The sequence below is a fragment of the Gymnogyps californianus genome, chromosome Z, assembly GCF_018139145.2.
Source record: "Gymnogyps californianus isolate 813 chromosome Z, ASM1813914v2, whole genome shotgun sequence".
In the NCBI taxonomy this organism is placed as follows: Eukaryota; Metazoa; Chordata; class Aves; order Accipitriformes; family Cathartidae; genus Gymnogyps; species Gymnogyps californianus.
The window spans coordinates 21355358-21371221 of record NC_059500.1 but is presented as its reverse complement, the minus strand read 5'-3'; the positions used below and the strand labels follow the sequence as shown (position 1 = coordinate 21371221).

General features: G+C 42.5%; 1 protein-coding gene across 2 annotated transcripts in view; it reads right to left on the bottom strand.

Annotated features, from left to right (window-relative positions):
- GRAMD2B (GRAM domain containing 2B) overlaps positions 1–15655 on the bottom strand; it is a 46765-nt gene extending 31110 nt beyond the window's left edge. The window contains exon 1 of one of the 2 annotated variants that reach the window (XM_050912759.1): positions 15534–15655. In XM_050912759.1, coding sequence (XP_050768716.1) covers positions 15534–15655 — 122 coding nt within the window. Of the gene's footprint in view, positions 1–5175; positions 5234–15533 lie in introns of those variants that run through there. The other variant, XM_050912760.1, reaches the window with a different exon arrangement.
- Between the last annotated feature and the right edge of the window lie 209 nt (positions 15656–15864).

The following is a 15864-nucleotide window of genomic DNA, read 5'->3' as shown; positions in this document are numbered from 1 at the left end:
AGGAAGTGAACACTTCAGTACAGCACTGAAGCTCAGTTACCAGGGAATTAAGAAGAGGCAACTGTGTTCTCCTTGTACGTACCCCTACAACCCCTGGTTCTCCCTTTTATTCAGGTGTCCCACCTCCCAGTACTTAATTCCATTACTGTAACTATCACCCCAGCATGAGACAGCACATTATGCCATTTTACAAAGAGGAGACAAAGGCCCTATACAGTGGGCTTGTAGTGAGCAGTTGCCCATGTCCTCATGGAATCTCCCACTGACCCTTGCATTATCTGGAATGAAAAATGGATGTTTTAAATATTTGTTTACAGCTTTCTAGCAAGAAAACATGATCTCTCTGTAATTTTGGGCAGCTCAGAGATCTTCTAGATAAAGCAAGAAGTTTCTTTTCAAGGAAAAGTGGAGAAACAGGGAAAGACAACTTGTCCTACCGTATTCCTATCATCTGCAGAGAAATTATTTGCTCTGTGACGACAATACATGGCCTAGCTGGATCCAGATAGCTACCTATGAATTTTGATTAAAATAAGTACTACAAAAGAGGTCTGTAAAGATTGCTAGACCAAACACAAGATCCCTCTGGTATAACAGTAACACAAGTCTAAGGAGGTTAACTGGAAAGGATATATATGAACTTGACAACAGCTATGTGCAGAGAATGAAGATCATTAGTCCCAGCCGTGGTATCATTAGATAAGCGCATAATTTCTAACCATGACTGCAACATTTATGGAGATGGTGGTAAGAAGACAATACTCTGATACTATGTTTATGCATCACCTGTCAAACACCAGCAACAAATCCTGCTGCCCAAAGCTTATCTGTAGTATTACGTTGCCTAATAAGCATTTCTCACAGACTGCACCTAACCAGTAAAGGCAGCACATTTGGGAGTATTTCAGGTTAGCCAATGAGGCACTTTGGTAAAACGAAAACGCTCTTCAGATTCATGGCGTGCATTTACACATGGTACATTTTTAAAAAGCTGCTTTTATAACTCAAGCATGTATATACAGTGAACTAAGTAAGAATGACAGGAAAAAAGGAAAAAATAGCAGCAATTAAAAAACATCATCATGAACAAATGGAGGTCATCCAGATTGGAAACCTCTTTTCCGTCACAACTCAAAATTAAATGTTTCACTTTTCAAGCCTATCCTTCTTTTCAGATCACGCATGACAACTTTCCCTATAAAAACAGGGAAGAACTACCAGGGAAGAATTAAAAAATATGATACTTAGTATGTGTTAATATCTTCATCCACTGAAAGTACAGAACATGAATAACATAGGCACATATCTACGCCTTTTTCCCTTCACAAAAAACCAGTAGAAGTTTGCCTTCTGGAAAGGAGTTAACCTGGATCAAAGCTGAAACAAAACTTTGAATCAGTAATAAATAACTTTCCCTTTCTTCTCTGCATTTTGTATTTCTCCCAAGTAAGAGAGTTTAGGAAAAAAAGTTAGTGAGTTGTGATTATGCACAGGTCAGTCAATTAATCATCTTTTAACTTACCAACTGATAAACAGTTACTAGGAAACATCTATGATGGCAGCATAACATGTCAGACAAACAAACTATAAAAATCACATTCTCTCTTTTCCCAGAAGTACATAATTTGCCTGTAAGCATTTTCCACTGCTTTCAGTAGCATATTTTCCCCAGCATCTGCAATGTATTTTTGCTCAAAAAAAAAAAAAAAAAAAATCTAAAATTTTCCATACCTTTCAGAGTCTTAAGTCCCAGCCTCCTCATTTCTTTAAGTTACACTCTGGACATTACCTTATGCTGTAACTGTAAGGGGGCAGAATGTGCCACTTAATGTTAGTGGTATCTTACCATACAGTAACTCAGCACACTGCCCTAATACAGACAGATTTAATCCTACTAGGCCAAATACTATCTGTGGAAACCAAAAAAAGGCTATATTGACTTCAACAGAAGCAAGCATGCATGAAAGCAGAAGGATGCTGACATGGAATATGAACTGCTTGTTATTATACCTCTGCCATTTCTTCTTAATGTAACACACTGTTTTCAACGATACAACATCTGTTCCGCCAGCTGTCCCTGCAGTGGGGCTGACAGCTTCTGAGGCAGGTCCAGGGCCACCACAAACACAACACACCCCACTTTCAAGTCAGAAAAATAAATATCTTTTAAATACAATCAAGAGTTAATTCCTTTTTGGTCCAAGGCCACATCAGAATGTCATGGTCAGGGAACACGACTTGGAAGGTATTTTCTGTCCAGTAACTTCTGATTTGCTTGGGAGAAACTCCATGTAATGACAAACTTTTGGCACATCACTATTTTGGGTCCGCATAATAACAGTGCCCATCTTGCACACAGTGTTATCTCTGCGGTTGTACAACCCACAGAGATGTACTGCAAACTTTGCAAAGATACAACTATTGCTAAACATGCCGGAGAAGCCCGTTTTCCAAATCAGTATGAATGTACTTAACTCTTTCTGTATAAAGTTCCTGAATCACTGGCAGATTGTAATCTTCTCAGATCTAATCTTGAAATAATTAAGAAAAACCAATCAACACCCCCACCCCACCCCCACCCCCCAAACACTTCTACAGCTTCAATCCTTCAGAAACACCTATCCCCCAGGGACACCTTTACGGTAGCAGCAGAAGCATATTGAGCTATGAAGTCCACCTCTAAACTGAACAACATTTTAAGCATACCTCCAGGAAGTACAGACTACAGTACACACATAAATCTCTCTCCCTTGAGCTTCGGAAAACACTGAAAGTTTCCCTGAGCCTCTATAACTCTGCTATGACTTTTTTCAAATAGAGGTCAGCATGAGCTCTGTTGGTTGTGTATTATTCCCTGGAAGTACATGAAGGGAATGAAACCCCACAACAACCACACACACTTACTTCGGAAATTTTCTAAAAACAAATCTTCAGCGATCCAACTTTTAGCAAGTTCACTTCTAACTGAGTCAACACCAAGATTCTGTTCTTGTTCTTCAGCTGAACAATCCCCCCTGTAGGTTCACATTAGTTAAATCAAAGTTACTTGGTTTCTGAGGTTAACTCACAGTCAAATGAACACGATGGTTTCTCAGAAGGATCCAGGTACCAGTTAAATGGGATTGGCAAATAAATTCCAGCTTTGTTTCCAGCCAGCAAATGCATAAACAATTTTCTAGTTTAAGACAAAGCATTTCAACTTTTTTGCCTACCCCAGCCTTTTCACCCTCCTGCTGCCCAGGCTAGTATTGCTGAACACTGTAGCTTGCAGCATAACAGATCGCCTAGCTTTCCCCTGCATGATACCTACCATCTATTGAACAGCAAAAATTGACAGCTAAAAAAAGGAGAGTCATAGTCAGTGAGACTTCTCCATTTATCACACTGGTTAAGACTGACCTCACTTCTACAACTGTAGCTGACTCAGGACTGAAAGATTTAACACCTGGGGGCAAAACAGAGGGTCAGTTAGTTAGCTGGCACATGTGCAATGTCTCTGACATCAAGCTTTCCATACACTATCTTGGACTCCTAGTCCTGTTCTCAAGAAAAAAAATCAGATACAGATCTTGCATACCTGAAGAACTTCATTAGGTTCACTGGCATAATTCTGCGTGCGGGATCAGGACCCAAGGCTTGAAGTCAGAAGGCTCTAGAGAAGGTCAGGGAATTATGTCTCATTTGTAATGTGAAGTCACTGATGTGACTACACCATACAGGATAAAGGACACTTAGAAGACACTTTGATTCCCAGTGCTCTCTAACAAGCAAGTTATTTCTGGCAACAGATTTCACCACGATACGTACTTTGGGAATACACCTGCTTAGAGACCAGGGATATAACAGCTGGCAAAAAAACCCCCAAAACCACAGACCTTCTCAGAGTTTCTTTCCAGAGAAAGAGCTAGTTGCTGGTAACTTGTTCTCTTTTCTCCTGGAGGCTGTTTAAGATTAAATCTTCGTGAAGAAAAGTTCTTTGAGGAGTGGAATCATCCCAGATTAAGAGAAAGCATGGTTTGTTTGGGTTTTTTTTTCCTTCTTTTGAGGAGAAAGCCCCAGATTTTTTAGTTTCTTGTTTCACAGATGTTTCACTTCTCAAACAGTATCTGTGGGAGCCTGGTATGGAACCAGACAGCTGCTTGATTCCAGCAAGATTTTCAGGTGATGGTCACTACCACAGCATAGGAGCACCTAAACAACCTGAGACCTCCACAGGAAGCCAAAGACCAATGCAGGAGATGCAGCCTTTAACCCCAGATGTCCCCAGCCACCATCAGAGGCTGGGAAGGTCAGCGGCCTCAGGGGAGTGCAGGGAGTCCTCCTGCCCATGGAAGGGGAAGCCCTCTGACTTCCCTACCTTCCATCAGTTAGCCTAAGCAGCATTTACCAGCAAGGCCTCCTCTTCCTCCCAAAGAATATTAAGTATTTTTGATCTCTTCATCTGCTCAATTTTTACAGTACCTCTCAGGTTAAAAAGCAGGAGGAGGCTGGGTGTGGGTATGGTTGCACTGGGTGAGGAACCACACCAAGGCAGGCAAGCACCCACCGCCATGCCCCGTCCTGTCTCTGTGTGGGACAGAAGTCAGACTGAACTCCCATTTCCCTACATCTTGCCTGTAGCAAAGTCGGTGAACTTTCGACAAAGTTCTGGGTTTTCTTGGCACCCAGAGGAGAGGATCACAGCTTCCCACTGGAGGCCATGCACATTACTGTAAGTGATAAAGCACAGCTGCTGGATTTCTCTGCCACAGCAGAGAAGGATTTCCAGGCTGCTGCATTAAAGTACTAGAAGCAACATTTATACGCCTTGCTCCTAAAAGGACGACTTCGGAGTTTAACGCTGTGCTCGGGGCCGCCTCCTGAAGAGCACAGACGTCGGCTGAGCGGAGGTGTTCGTGCTTAATTTAAGCCTGGACGCAGAGACCCCTTGGCAACTCTTCCCCACGAACTTCGAACCAAAGCCAACGCCCAGAACAGCGAAGCCCCCACCGCGCCGCCGAGCCCCACGCCCGCCGCCCCGGGGGCTCCCCCCGCCGCCGTGACTCCGCCGAGCAACTCTCCGCGGCCGCCACACCCCGCGGGGCAGCCCAGGCAGGAGCCGCGCCCCGCGCACGGCTGCGCGGGGCCCCCGCGGGCGGGCGGGCGGCCGCCCCGCCCGGTCCGGGCAGTACTCACAGCCGCAGGGCGCCCCTGTTTTCCCGCCTCCCGGCGGCCCGCGCAGCCTTCGGCTCCTCCGCATCGCACCGCTGCTCGGTCATGAGCACCATCGGCACCCCACAGCACGACACAGCCCGCCGCCGCCGCACGGCACTCAACCGCCGGGCCGGGCCGCCCCCGCCGCCCCGCCCCGGGGCGGGTCCCGCCGCCGCCGCCGCCGCCGCCGCAGGCCGGTTGGAGCCAGAGCGCGGGCCCGCGGCGGGAGGCCGCGAGAAACCGGTTCCGCCCGCCTGTCCGGGGGCTGGCTGCCGCCCCGGGCCGCGGCGGAGAGGTCGGCCTGGTTTTGCGGCCGCGAAGTGACTGACGCGGCCCCAGGTGGCAGCGGGGGCCCGCGCTCCCCCCGTGGCCGACCCGTTACGCGCCTTAAATTATTCAGTCAGGACGTTGTGGCGTGAGACGCTGCCTCCCGCTGGCTCGAACAAAAGGTGTCCTTAATGCTTTATACCGGGGAAGAGGAGATGCGGTTTCACACACACACGGCCTGAGGAGGGAAAGTGGCGGGGGCCGGGGCTCTGAAGTGAAGGCAGCCGGGCCGGACACCGGACGGCGCGGCTCGCACGGCTGCCTGGCCCAGCCTGCGAGAAAGGCTGCAGGCTGGCAGTAACTCACGGAAAACGGCTTTCCACAGGTTTCTGTCAGCGCATTTCCCCGGTGTCTCTTTGAAGCAGGCAGTAGTCCAAATACCGATGCTGGCCTCCAGACAGCTGTACTAAAACAAACTTCTGTGGTGATTAGCCGATGCTTCCATCTGTGGCTGCCTCAGGTGGTTTTTTGTTTCCTTTTTCTTCAGCAGCACCCTGGGCTGGTTTGTCTGCCCAGGAAATGACCTAATGTGCAAAAAACAGAGTGAGCGTAGCTTTCCCTCAGCTTGCGCTGGTGGGACTGTCGGGGAAGTTGCATGGCCTCAGGTTAAATGGCAGCATTTGGCACAAGTCATCTCGCATGGCAGACACAAACTGTCAACGTGCATATGAAAAATGTTTTCATTACCTGGTTAATACAGGAGTCGGGGTTCAGTTTGGTGAACTAATATTTTCACAAAGCAAAGATGGAGTCTGTGGCTATAAAGATACAATCTAAGAAGGGCCAACCTTGGGATGAGAGTTCAAAGTAACATCTCTAGAAAAAGGTATATTTTCATGGTTTAATGTGTTAGAATATATTAATAGAATTAATAATAGAATATATGAAGTTTTCTTCCTAACTGCCGGACTGTTCACAGGAAGTAAGGGGAGAATATGTACAGGAGAGTGGTCTCTGGTAGTGGACATCAGCATAGGAGATAGATACTAATGTACATTTCAGATTAAAAGATGTATGAAGCAAATCAGTCACCTTCCAGTGGCATTGTTAGGATTGCTTGATACTTACACAGTATTTTGAAGGTGCAAGAACTAAGTATTAGTTATTGTTGCAATATATTCAGGAAATCAGTAAAAAGAAAGAGGTGTTAATGGTGAAAAGGCTCAGGACTGCCATAGCTGCTTGGGTACACAGGTCCTGCAGAAAATGTGAGATTCCTGTATGGTCTTAGCTAGACCAGGTGGGTTTAATTAGCTCCAGTCCAAGAAAATTTAAAGACTGTGCCAAGCTGCATAGAAAGGAAGACGTTTAAAATGGCTGTATTTCTGGAAGACACCATTAACTAATGTTTATGTATTATTTAACATGAAAACCAAGGCACATGTGGAAAAGAAATGAGATGTAACTTACAATAAAGATTATTCAGAGCTGTTAGGTCCTGCACATGTGAAACTTTGATTGCTGCTTTATGCTCCCCTGCGGAGCACCTGAGCAGGTTTGGCACTGCATTGCACAGCCTCTCCCACCCGCTTATGCCAGGTGCAACCTGTGCCTATATAGTGGCATCCCATTTATCCAAGGGATAACAGAATAGGACCCATTTTAGCTGTCTGGGCTGTGACTAGAGCTGGAACTGAAAAAGCCAGGGGAGGCAGGGTTGGCATCCTGTGTCTGTTTGGACCCAGGACCCTTTGCTGGGGTGCAGCAACCTGTTTGAGGTTTTGGGTTCCCTGGGAATTGTTCTTATATCAGTGTGCGCTACCAAGGCATGCACAGTATGTCTGGAATCAGTAGGAAAAGTGACTGCCTACCCTTCATCTCGTTTTTGGAGGTCTCTCATTGCACTTGAAAGGTATCAGTTGCTATTTTAGTCCTAATTTTGAGGCTGAAGGCGGACTTGTGGTTGAATAACTCTTGTGTAGCTCTACCCACTCCAGCAGAACAATGCTGGTTTACAGTAGGTGAGAGTCTGACTTTTAGGTATTTGAACAAGTAAAATCCACCTGCGTTTTGAGTGCTTAGATTTTCAGTCTCTGGCAGATTTAGCTACAGGAGATAAATGCTACCGCTGACTGGTTTGTTCACTCATCTCCAGAGGTTCCTGCCTCTACCACAGTGGTGCAAGAACTGGAAAAGAGCTGCTTGGTCCCTGGAGCTCAGTCTCTGTTTTAGTTTCGTCTGGCTCCATTCTCAAGATATGCAAAGCTCTCTGTTTTAGTTAGTCAAGGTATTTACTGCAGAAGAAACTTACATTCAAATAAATTGATGCCTGCAGCCTAGACACTAGAAATGAATCCTTACTAAATACTTTGTTCCTTATCATGATATCTTAACTCTTGTCAGAGACTTGGTTCTGGCAAATTGTCAATACATGCCTCCTTACTGCATTTTGTTATTATCTGTTAATGACAGTGGAGGTAAGAAGCAATGACTATAGCTTGTGTTTTTTGGAGGATTTGAAAAAGAAACTCTGTGGCCAAGCTTTGTCAAACTGCGCATGGTGCAGCAACTCCAGAGCGAGAGGACACACTCCGAGTGATAAAAGTCTTGAATGCTAGGATTCTCAGTAATATGTAGTGAGGAGTGCCTTACATTAAACAATCAAATGTGCAGCTGCTCATGTGGGTGGAATATACTTGAAAACCTTATGCTTTTATTTTGATATGCTGTGGCAAGTCTTACATATGCGCAAAAAAAAGCACAAAGGACCTTTTACTGTGCAGTTATAATTGCTCATGTATACAAATACAGTGTATGTGAAGACCAAGCTGTCACCAACAGAGACCCATTGTTGTGTGAAAATCTGGACTGTATTTTTCTCTAATTGGTGAAGTGCAGATGGGGGAGAGAAAGAGAAATTAGTGTACTATAAAATTACTGATTACTGTTTAATGCCTGCAGTACTGGTGATGTCATGTAGGCAACAATGGACATGTTCCTGCTCTGAAGAGACTACATCAAGCCTCAGAGAGGGTTGAGGGTTTTTGATAATCAGGACCTCCAACATTATGTATAACACAGCAAAGGATGAAAAACTAGAGATGAAATAATAGGAAAAACTTTCATTGTAAGAAAAGATTTAAGATACATATGAAACCACAGAAAAGCAGAATGGGGAGAGACTCACCTAGTTATCAAGTTCATTCCCTATCCCAAGGCAAGGCCTGCTATTCCTGTGTCATTCCTGACACTTGTCTAAGTTGTTCTTAGAAGTCAGCCATGTATCCAGGCAATCAATTCCAGTGCTTGCTATCATCCAGGGAAAGTCCTCCTTAATCTCTGACATGATCCTGAATCCTTCTTGCTGAAATTTAAAGCCATTGCTTCTTAATTTATTCAATATGAAGAACACTGAAAAACTGTCTCCCATTTTCCCCCATTTTCTTCTTCTCTTTAGCCTCAGAGAAAAGGTAGAAATTATGTTGTCTGGGCTTCTTTTTTTCCTATGAACTGCCTCTAATAGCTTCAGATATTTTCTCAAGTGCACTGCCCCAAGCTGGACACCAGAAGCCTTATGAAGGCTGTATAGAGGCAAGATTAAAAGATTACTTCATCTGTCCTATACACACTAGCATTGTTTATATTTTGTAGTAAAGTGTTTATGTGTTTCACAGCAGGGTGAGGCTGGCTCAGGTTTACCTGTTGAACCACTATGACCTGGTGAAGCTTTTATAAAGGACAACTGAGACATTGTTGTCCTCTAGTACATTAGCAGCTCATTGTTAGATCTGACTACGTATGACCTTCTACATACCCTTTTTGAATTTCACTCTTTTTTTTTTTTTCCCCAGACTGTTTCTTCAATTTATCAGAATAATTATGAATCCTGTCTTGAATGACATGAGGAAAGGAAGAGTAAAGAAGCCCAATGAGACACACTGGAAAGGTCAGTATAAAAAGCAGTAGGACTGCTACCCATGCCTAGAGATTCTTGGATAGGATATTGCCGATGAGTGATAAAAAATACAATCTAGCTGGAAATAAACAGGGTTAGAGATTGTCGTAATCAGCAGTATTTATGTATCTTGGGTTTTTATTTCAGTACAGTCATCAAGGATGTTCATAAAGTATTTCTCAGCTTATGTGGCGAGTATCAGCATGCCTGAATGTGAGGAAAGTTCCTTGGGGAGGAACAAATCAGAAAATGAGTGCAGTGATTTCTGGCATTCTGTGTACTTTGAGCACATTTCTCCTCAGCAGAGAATTCTTCTGTACTTCTTTGAAGGTGCGAAAAGGTACAAAGAGATACAGCCTTAATAGTACCTGAATACAGGTACTTTTGGTTTATAGGTCATTATATGTCTCGTCTTCAGTTTTCTATATGATATTCTGCATTGGTGGGATTCTGTGAAAGCTACTCAAATGCCGTGGAAGCCAGTAAGTGATGAAAGACTTGCTAAATAAGTCCTTATAGTACTCTGTTGAAATATGATAGGAAAGCAGTCTTATGTTAGATACCATAGAAATAGGAGCTGTGATAGTATGAGACATTTGGAAAGATGCTGAAACAGTGAAAAATTTTGATTTCTAGAATATGTGCAAGTCAGCCACAAGCCAGAGTGAAATGGCTTACAGCTTGGGAGGTGCAGACTAGAAAAGACAGAAAAACTGCACTAAAAGAGTGGTGCAGCATTGGAAGAAGTTGCCCAGAGAGGCTGTAGACTCTGTCTTTGCAGGTTACAAGACCCAGCCATACAAGACAAAGCCATACCTGATCTGATCTGGTCTTGGTGATACTCCTGCCTGAAGCAGGAATGTTCAGAAACATCTGCAAGTCACTCAGCATACTTGACGTATGCTCAAAATAAATGGAGTAAACCAAGGTCCTAAATAGTCTGTAGAGGATAACTAGGGCCAGAACACAGTCAGTGGTGCAGTTTTGTAAGGAGTGAAAAGCAGTTTTGGCCAATTGATCCCCATTCCTTGCCTGGATTAAGAGTTTAGTAATTTATTTGTTTTTAAAAGTGAGATTGCTTTATAGAGACCTGTATCAGGTGATTGGTTTCTTCTGAGCAGTTTGCTAGAAGTCATATCTGCCTATCCATTCCTGTTTTTTGTTTAAAGGAGCTTGGATTACTGTATTGGTTGAACTCCCCTTTGGACAGGAAAGTGCATAGGGCCTATGAAGTAAGCTGGGCTGAAAGCTAGAGCATTTCTCACCACAGATGGTGAGGCACACTGAGGCTGTTCATTGTGGCTGAATACTGAAGCAATTGGATGAAATAGACTACATTACAATTATGTACTGTAGCACCCAGCAGGAAAAAGGAGAGAAAATCTCACGCAAAACTTCTGGGGTGTTAGTAATGTGGTGTCAGCCCCCCTCATAGTGAATGTGTAACACATTGTACGTGTACTCCATCAGCACATTTACTGCCATTTTGATACCAATGACCTTCACACAACTTACTGTGTACAGTCACAGAAGACACACTGCATACTGTGCATCTTACCAATGTGTCTTCTTGTGTGTCATACTGATCAAAAGGACAGTATGGGAAGGAGGGTTAATGGCAAAACACAGCGGAACCAGTGAAGTAAAGGAACATTGATCTCTCTCCAAATTGTTCAGGGCAATTTTCTTACATTCTGAAAAAAGCACCCTTGTGACATGTAATAATTCAGTTCTGCTACCTATGAGATGGCACTTAGCCAGTTGGCACTTTGCTGAAAAACACAGGTCAGTGTCTCCTCTTAGTTCATGAGAAAAAAAGCAGTCATGGCATATTTCCCAAGCAATATATTGCCCTGGATGCCTTATGGATGGCATTGTTAGAATGCTGTGATACCTAGATCTTGTAACTTATAATGAAAGTACCAAATCCCATAGCAGTGAAATCCATTTTTCTCCATTTATAACCATCATTTAATATACTGGCCAGCTAGGCAGGAAAAGGTAAATAAAAATATTGCTTGTTCTACCCTGGTGGATCAGCTTAGCTTGATGTGTCATCCTCTGCTTATAAATGTCCAAAGGAAATCCTGGGTGACATCCAAGTGTGACATCTCTGTATACAGATAACATGGACAAAAATTTCAGTCCAGGTGCACCAGTATGTTTAAGACATCAAACAGATTACGTGTGTCTAATGAATAATGTGCATGCATGTATGTAATTATTGAGTCTGTGTATCATAAAAGGAATACAAATGGATACCTCTTTGAACCAGATGTGCGTGCATGCATGCAAACATTCATGGTATATCTAAATATGGTGATCATTTTGTTGAGAGAAACCTTTAGTCATCTGCCAGTCTCTGAAGAGCAGCACTATAGTATGTTAAGTATGTAAGAAAGTGAAAGTTAGCACAGCTTCTTTGAGGATAAATTGAATCTTCCACAAGAAAAAAATAGTACCCAGTCTTTCCAGGAGCTTAGGAAGGGATTGTTCTTACCCTGAGGAGAGGAAGGTTAAAGTGAGGGACACAAGATAATGTGAAAGAATGAATCATGCTATCAGTTCTCTCACAGTCTTTACATCCGATGGGATTGTGAATAATAAGCTATTCTACTGAGGCAGATAGACTTACTGTTTTGTCTCATTTAGAGCTAGGAGCTGTATTACTGTGGGGGGCGGGGGGAAACAAACGTAGATATGTCTTGCATAGCAAGGCCACGTAGGGTGAATGCCAAATCCCAGGTGCAAGCCATTGAGCAGTAAAGTGGTTGCCAGTGTTTCAGGTGCTCATAATTGAGCTATAAAGACAACACACCTTTTAGAAGATGGTAGGCATGTGCTTATCTCTTTAACATGACTGCTTGGATTAGTCTGAACTAAGCCTCAGCCTTACATTGGATGTTTCTGAGGGGTATAATTTCAATGCAGAAGTAAATTTCCTTAAAAAAAGTTCACATTTCCATCCAAAAATCTTCAGAGAGAAAACCTGAATGTACAGATCCTTTCTTGCATCCAAACAAAAACCCAACTGCAACAAAACAGTCTTTACAGTTTATGTTACAAGTTGTTACACAGTTTTTCTGTTACTCTGCTGTATGCAAAAGACAGGTAAATATTAATTCCAGATCATAGATGGAAAACACAAGTATTGTGTTTCCCCGCGGCAGGGGGGTTGGAACTAGATGATCTTTAAGGTCCCTTCCAACCCAAACCACTCCATGATTCTATGATTCTATTTAATTGATTTACGCATTGCAACACGCCAAATGAACTGCCAAGCCAGGATTAGAGTTGAGGACCCTTTTGACTGCCATTTCCATGACTTTCCATTTAGAAAACATACCTCTCCATACTGTACTTTTTTCCTGGGGTTTTTTATTTACTTATAATTTTTACCTAATATCAATGTTACTGACAAATGCTGAATCTTCACTTTTTTTTTTTTTATACGCATTTGATATACAACCTGCATTTGATTATTCCTACGGTTGATGTTAACATAGGTAGCAGTATGACATTCACAGAGCTGGTGGTCAGTAGTCCTGATCTAAATTGCTTAAAAATCTCATTCTCTTGTGTTCAATATATTTTTTTCAGGGTCATTCTGAAGATGGGTCAAAACCGCAAGGCTTGAGATTTTTCTAAAGTTGAGAAGATCTGGATGCAGGGTATTGACTCACATTATAGGGATGGGCTCCAAAGCAGAGGTTGAGATCCCTATTGTTTTTGCCAATATTTTGATCGGGACTATGGGAAAATGTTTTCTTCTAATGTCAGAACAACTCTACACATTCATGCTGATAAAATGCTGCATACACATGTGACCACTACTTCTATCAATACAAATCTCTGATCTGTGATGCATGGCTGACACCTCAGGTATAGCTCCACAGTCTTAATATGCTTCTGAAATCAGTTCCGCTCTGTGTCAGGAATAACATGCTGCCATGGTGATAAACTGTGAGCTCCCCTGTCTGAAGTGTTAATAACCCCCTGGATTCTAGCAAATTTGTGCTCATCCATATGGTGCCAATTACAGTGAGGTAAAAACAGAGGCATATAAAAGCTTAAGCATATAGTCAGTTTTTGTCCTCAGCATGAATAATTAGGATGAACAAGAGCAATCGTTAATACAGTAAATTTTCTCTGTGGATGCATCTTCATATATGGGAAATATGCTCTAAGTAAATAAGACTGTATTGAGAATAGTACCTAAAAATGCAGAGCCTGCATTTCTTTTTCTCAAAAGCGTTTTTCCTGATTTTTCATGTGGCTCATTCTGTATAAGTGTATCATGACTGTGACAAACACATGAAGAGGAAGTTTGGTGAGAGCTCAGTCCAGTCCATTGTGTGCAATCATGCATTCTTCTTATTAGATTGTCTAGTATTTGCAGCCTGCTATTCCAGCTTTGCTATTGATAGAGGTATAGTTTCACAGCAGGGCTTTGCGATCATACTATCCTTCTTACTGAAACAGCAGTTGAGTAAACTGGATTTCTAGAAGGCCTGCCCCTGCCACTCGCTACTTGGCAGGCAGGTTGATTATTGAGAAATCTGAGGCAAAGGACTCTGTTCTTTGTAAGGGCTGATCACGTTGCTATCAGAGCATATATGGTAGCTTTTTGTGTACTGGTTATCTAGTGGTAAATAAAAAAGTAGGTAAATCTGTCTGCCCAGTGTTCCGGGCTGGACAGAGAAAAGAGGGCAAACTTTCTATTGCCCAAATCAGAAGTGGTTAAACATCACCTACTTGTGTTGAACCCTCCATACGCCACTGTATGTACTCATGTCCCATGCCTAATCAGAAAATGAGATCGAGAGGCATACAAAAACACATGTGGATGTTTTTTTAAAAAACAGGCTCTAAGTGATTAGTTCTAGGTAAGAGCCTTTGAGAGCTCTAATTAAAACTTAAAATTTCTGATTCCGTATTTTCTGTTCAAACTGTTGGACATTCTCTCTCTGACATTTGAGTTGGAAGAAAGGACATTATGCAGATACAATATTAAAAAGCCCTAATAACATTTCAAAAGAGGAAAAATGAGGCCAGCAGACTTATTTATACTTGTGACCCAATTAGTGATATGAGCCATCACCCCATATAAAGAATTCATGCACATCTACAAAGAAATATAATTCAGCCACACAAAGACTATATAGAGGTGCTCCCTCCAAATCACTCTGCAGGGTGGCTGGGCACTGAGCAGATATTAAGGACAGCGCTTGGTAAGGAATTTGCAAGTTGGTTAAGAACCAATAAATGTCTAAAGCTACTTTGAATAGCTTTTTAAAGCTATTTTATTCTTAATGGGTTGACATAGATACTGTGGATGTTTACTTGTCTCTTTCCTGCAGTAGATGGGGAAGGATAAGTGGTAAGTGCCAGTAACCCTCTGACATTGCCCTCCCTCATTTATCTATGGTGTCTAAAATGTGCATGATTTATCCAGAACTCTTCATTGCAATGAATTCCACTTCAATGTGAGTCTGCAATCCAACAAGTCCACCCTTCCAAAGTAAGAAAACAGATTTCCCCTTAAAAATTGTTTGCAATTGTTCTATCAGCAAACCCTTTAGGAATAAGCATTCATGCAAGCGTTCAGCTTCCATGAATACACCTTGTGATTATGGTAGCTTTCTCTTGAAACATAATTTAATAAGCATTGTAAAGTTTCATATAGGCCAAAACACACGTGAAAATATTTTGTTAAATTCCCTGTTCTAACAAAGCTTATATTTGTTTTGTACAGATATCCAATCAAATATCATAGATAGTACTGGATGACCTCGCAGAGGTCATTTTAAGACTTCAGTTTATTAGTGTATAGTGCTATACACATTCAAAGCCCTACTTCAGTGTAATAGGCAAGGAAAGAGAGAACAACACCCTCCTGTCCTAGGTTACAAATTTGTCCTTTACAGTAGTGCTCCCCTTCCCAGTGCAATCAGTAACATGAGTGAAATTATCATCTCTGCGTCCATTGCCTTCTCATATTAAGCTTCCTTATCAGGGTATTTTCACTGGTGTATTTGTCCCAGTGCCCTCTTGTGTTGCTGCCCTGTCCCCCCCGGCATCAAGTACATACAGAACACTCAAACACATCAGGATTTACCTTATAAATACTGATCCAAAACTCTCTGTAGAGCTGACTGGGGTGTCATTACTTGACCTTTGGAAGCTGTTCTGACTTTCAGAATGAAAAACGGAGTCCTCCAAGGAATTTCCTTTTCTCATTGTTTTAAGGGAGTTAACTGCAGAGTTAGGCAAGTTCAATTCTAGAGCGATCCTTCAAACGCACAGCCTTTCACTGCTATAGGAAGTGCAGTCTTGGTATGACTCCAGCTCAGGCTAGTTTTTAAAATCAGTTAATGAGTAACATATTGATGTGACATCATAAAAAGGTTTTCTTTTTTATCCGCAGCACTTCATAGGTTTATTTGGAA